At 53.6% G+C, this 2330-nt stretch overlaps 1 protein-coding gene across 1 annotated transcript in view; it reads left to right on the forward strand.

The window, feature by feature from the left end:
• Positions 1–2132: 2132 nt before the first annotated feature.
• The window catches only part of LOC101644531 (leukocyte immunoglobulin-like receptor subfamily B member 4), a 6604-nt gene continuing 6406 nt past the window's right edge, over positions 2133–2330 (forward strand). The window contains exon 1 of the mRNA XM_030886274.1: positions 2133–2226. Coding sequence (XP_030742134.1) covers positions 2133–2226 — 94 coding nt within the window. The remainder of the gene's footprint in view (positions 2227–2330) is intronic.

Raw genomic sequence — 2330 nt, forward strand, 5'->3', positions numbered from 1 at the left:
GTCTGCTCAGTACAGTTTTCTCGCTGTGCCTGCAGAGGGCTCTTTAAACAACCCTAACTGATTCGTCTCTGACCCACCTTCCTCTTTCTGATCCATCCTTTCGTATCTGTCGATGGTTCTCAAGAACTACCCAAGACACCAGAGAAGCCATTTAAAGTAATTAGTAATCCGACTGAGATAGAAATCTCCAGCCCCAGCAAGTGGAGCTCCCCCTTTGCCCACCCAATAAACATGTAAACAACTCTAGACAAAATGGGTTGACACGGGGGCTGCCACAATGGGCTCAGACATAACATTGTGTGGATGACCCAGGGCAGGGCGGTGCCTCTGTCTCTGGTACGCAAGGGTGTTATGAATCAGAGCCAACTGAGGCACCTAGCAACACCCTCATATAGAGAATTGGGTAGCAAGTTCGTGCACTAGAGGCTGCTCCTTGAACGACAATGACCACAGCAAACACCTTCCCAGACTCCCAGGAAATGACACAGAACACGTCTGCATGTCGCATCCACTGAGCTCTAAACTACTAGGCTTTGTGCAGGGCTAGATAAGACATTCACATAAATCATGTGCAACACAGATAGCACTTTTCCAGGTAGTAAATTAATGTTGGAGTTTTTACTATATTATTCATAGAGCCTTTTTTTCCTTCCGGTTCTTTATAATGATATTTCTAAAACATGCATTTTTTTGCTTACTATCTTTGCCTTGCTTAAAACTTCCCCTTGCCTGGAACTTTAAATCCAAAGCCTTGCCCGGTCCACAAAACTGTGTGAGCAGCACCCCGAGATGTTCTCCCTTTGTTCAGTTGTTCAAGCTTTTTCTCGGGGAGGGCCTCCTCCCGTGCCCTCTCGCTCTGTGTGTTCAACCATGAAGCCTTGTGCTCCCTTCCCTCATGGATTTCTAAATGCCAAGATCCAGGTTGCCAAGCTCCACATATTAGTCTCCTGCCCTGTTTTGCTCCTTTTTTCCTTTCTCAGAAAATTGCTTCCAAACTTTCTATTGTCACCAGGTGTCCGTGTCTGTCTTGTGTTCATCTGAGCGCCGAGTCCCGGAAGGCAGCGGTCTGAGTGCTCCATCAGTGAATCTCCAGGGCCCACCTCCATCCCTGGACCAATTCACCAGTGCCCAGTCCACCCTGCTTGGCTCTCTGGATGCGGGAAGGAGGGAGGAAAGAGGGAGATGTGCCTGTGCGGAGGCGCAGGAAAGAGAAGTGCCTTCTTTCACTTGACCCAGCCTGTGCAAAAATCCGGCTCCGGAATGGAACTTGGTTCTGGGCTTTCCTGAGAGTCAGCCCCAACCCTGGGGAGAGCAGAGCCAGGCCACAGACGGGCTCTTCCCCTTCCTGTGCGGCCGCCGAGGAGGAAACCGTGTGACACATAACACGGGGCACAGGACTGGCCACACCCTGCGTGGGTCTCTGCTGCCAGGCGCTGTGGTCCTTCTTCATCTGCAGCCTGGGAGCCATGCGGGGCGGCGCCACCTCCCTGAGCCCCACTGCCCTGCTGTGTCTCGGTGAGCCCTGGGAAGAGGGTGAGGGGGGTTCTGCTCTTCACACACGGGCCCAGGGTCACTGGGGGACCCGAGGGATCCAGGAGGCTCGTGAGGAAGGTGAGTCTTCCAAGGGAGGAATTTGTTCTCAGTTCCAATGTGAGCCCAGGGACTTGGAACACCCGTGTTGTTTCCGTGGATTGGAAGGACAAGCTTCTGATGAGAACCTCTCTCCCAGGGGTCCTACAGAGCCTGTGGGTCCAGGTGCAGACACGTGAGTTCTCCCCTGACCCCCAACTCCATCCTCTACTCAGCACAGGAAGCCCCTGTGGGCAGCTCAGGGGAGGGTCTGGGCTGGTGGTGACCAGTGTGGGAGGGGCTTTGGAGTGAGGGCTGAGGGTACTGAGGGGAGGGGAACCCCATAGAACTCCAAGTCTGATTCTTTTCCAGAAACCCTCCCCAAACCCTCCATCTGGGCTGACCCGGGCTGCTTCTTCACCCTGGGCAGCTCTGTGACCATCTGGTGTCAGGGGTCTCAGCTGGCTCGTGGCTTCCATCTGTATAGAGAAGGAAGGAAGTATGATGAGCATATGAGTCTACAGAACCTCAGAATCTGGAATACTTCCTTCAAGATCACTGACATGTACAGTGGCCATGCAGGGAAATACCAGTGTGACTACTACAGCTCACATGACTGGTCACAGCCTAGTGACCCTCTGCTCCTTGTCCTGACAGGTAACAGGGGACTCCTGACACCCTCCCTTCACTGTGAGCTCCTCCCACAGGCAGGAGGGAATGTGTCCTCAAGGGGGGGAGGCCACACCTCTCCCAGACTGCAC

Source organism: Echinops telfairi, unplaced genomic scaffold (assembly GCF_000313985.2).
Source record: "Echinops telfairi isolate 266 unplaced genomic scaffold, ASM31398v2 ScPeMD7_655;HRSCAF=1070, whole genome shotgun sequence".
In the NCBI taxonomy this organism is placed as follows: domain Eukaryota; kingdom Metazoa; phylum Chordata; class Mammalia; order Afrosoricida; family Tenrecidae; genus Echinops; species Echinops telfairi.